The following is a 213-nucleotide window of genomic DNA, read 5'->3' on the forward strand; positions in this document are numbered from 1 at the left end:
AGGTGCCGATAGTCTGGCATACCTAAGCATAGAGGGCCTCGTGAAAGCAGTGAGCACAGGTGCCCCTAAAGACAAGGACATGTCCGGATACTGTACTGCTTGTCTAGATGGAAACTACCCTGTGCACCTGGAGTGGTGATTCCCTGCTCCTTTTATGTATTAGGTTCCTTTTCTTCTCTCGCTCTTTTTCAGAGATTAATCTCTATTTTTTCT

General features: G+C 46.0%; 1 protein-coding gene across 1 annotated transcript in view; it reads left to right on the forward strand.

Annotated features, from left to right (window-relative positions):
- The window catches only part of LOC119593655 (amidophosphoribosyltransferase-like), an 11,670-nt gene extending 11,463 nt beyond the window's left edge, over positions 1-207 (forward strand). Inside the window, exon 11 of the mRNA XM_037942605.1 lies at positions 3-207. Coding sequence (XP_037798533.1) covers positions 3-139 — 137 coding nt within the window. The 3' untranslated portion in view covers positions 140-207. The remainder of the gene's footprint in view (positions 1-2) is intronic.
- Positions 208-213: the final 6 nt, after the last annotated feature.

Source organism: Penaeus monodon, chromosome 32, assembly GCF_015228065.2.
Source record: "Penaeus monodon isolate SGIC_2016 chromosome 32, NSTDA_Pmon_1, whole genome shotgun sequence".
Classification (NCBI taxonomy): Eukaryota; Metazoa; Arthropoda; class Malacostraca; order Decapoda; family Penaeidae; genus Penaeus; species Penaeus monodon.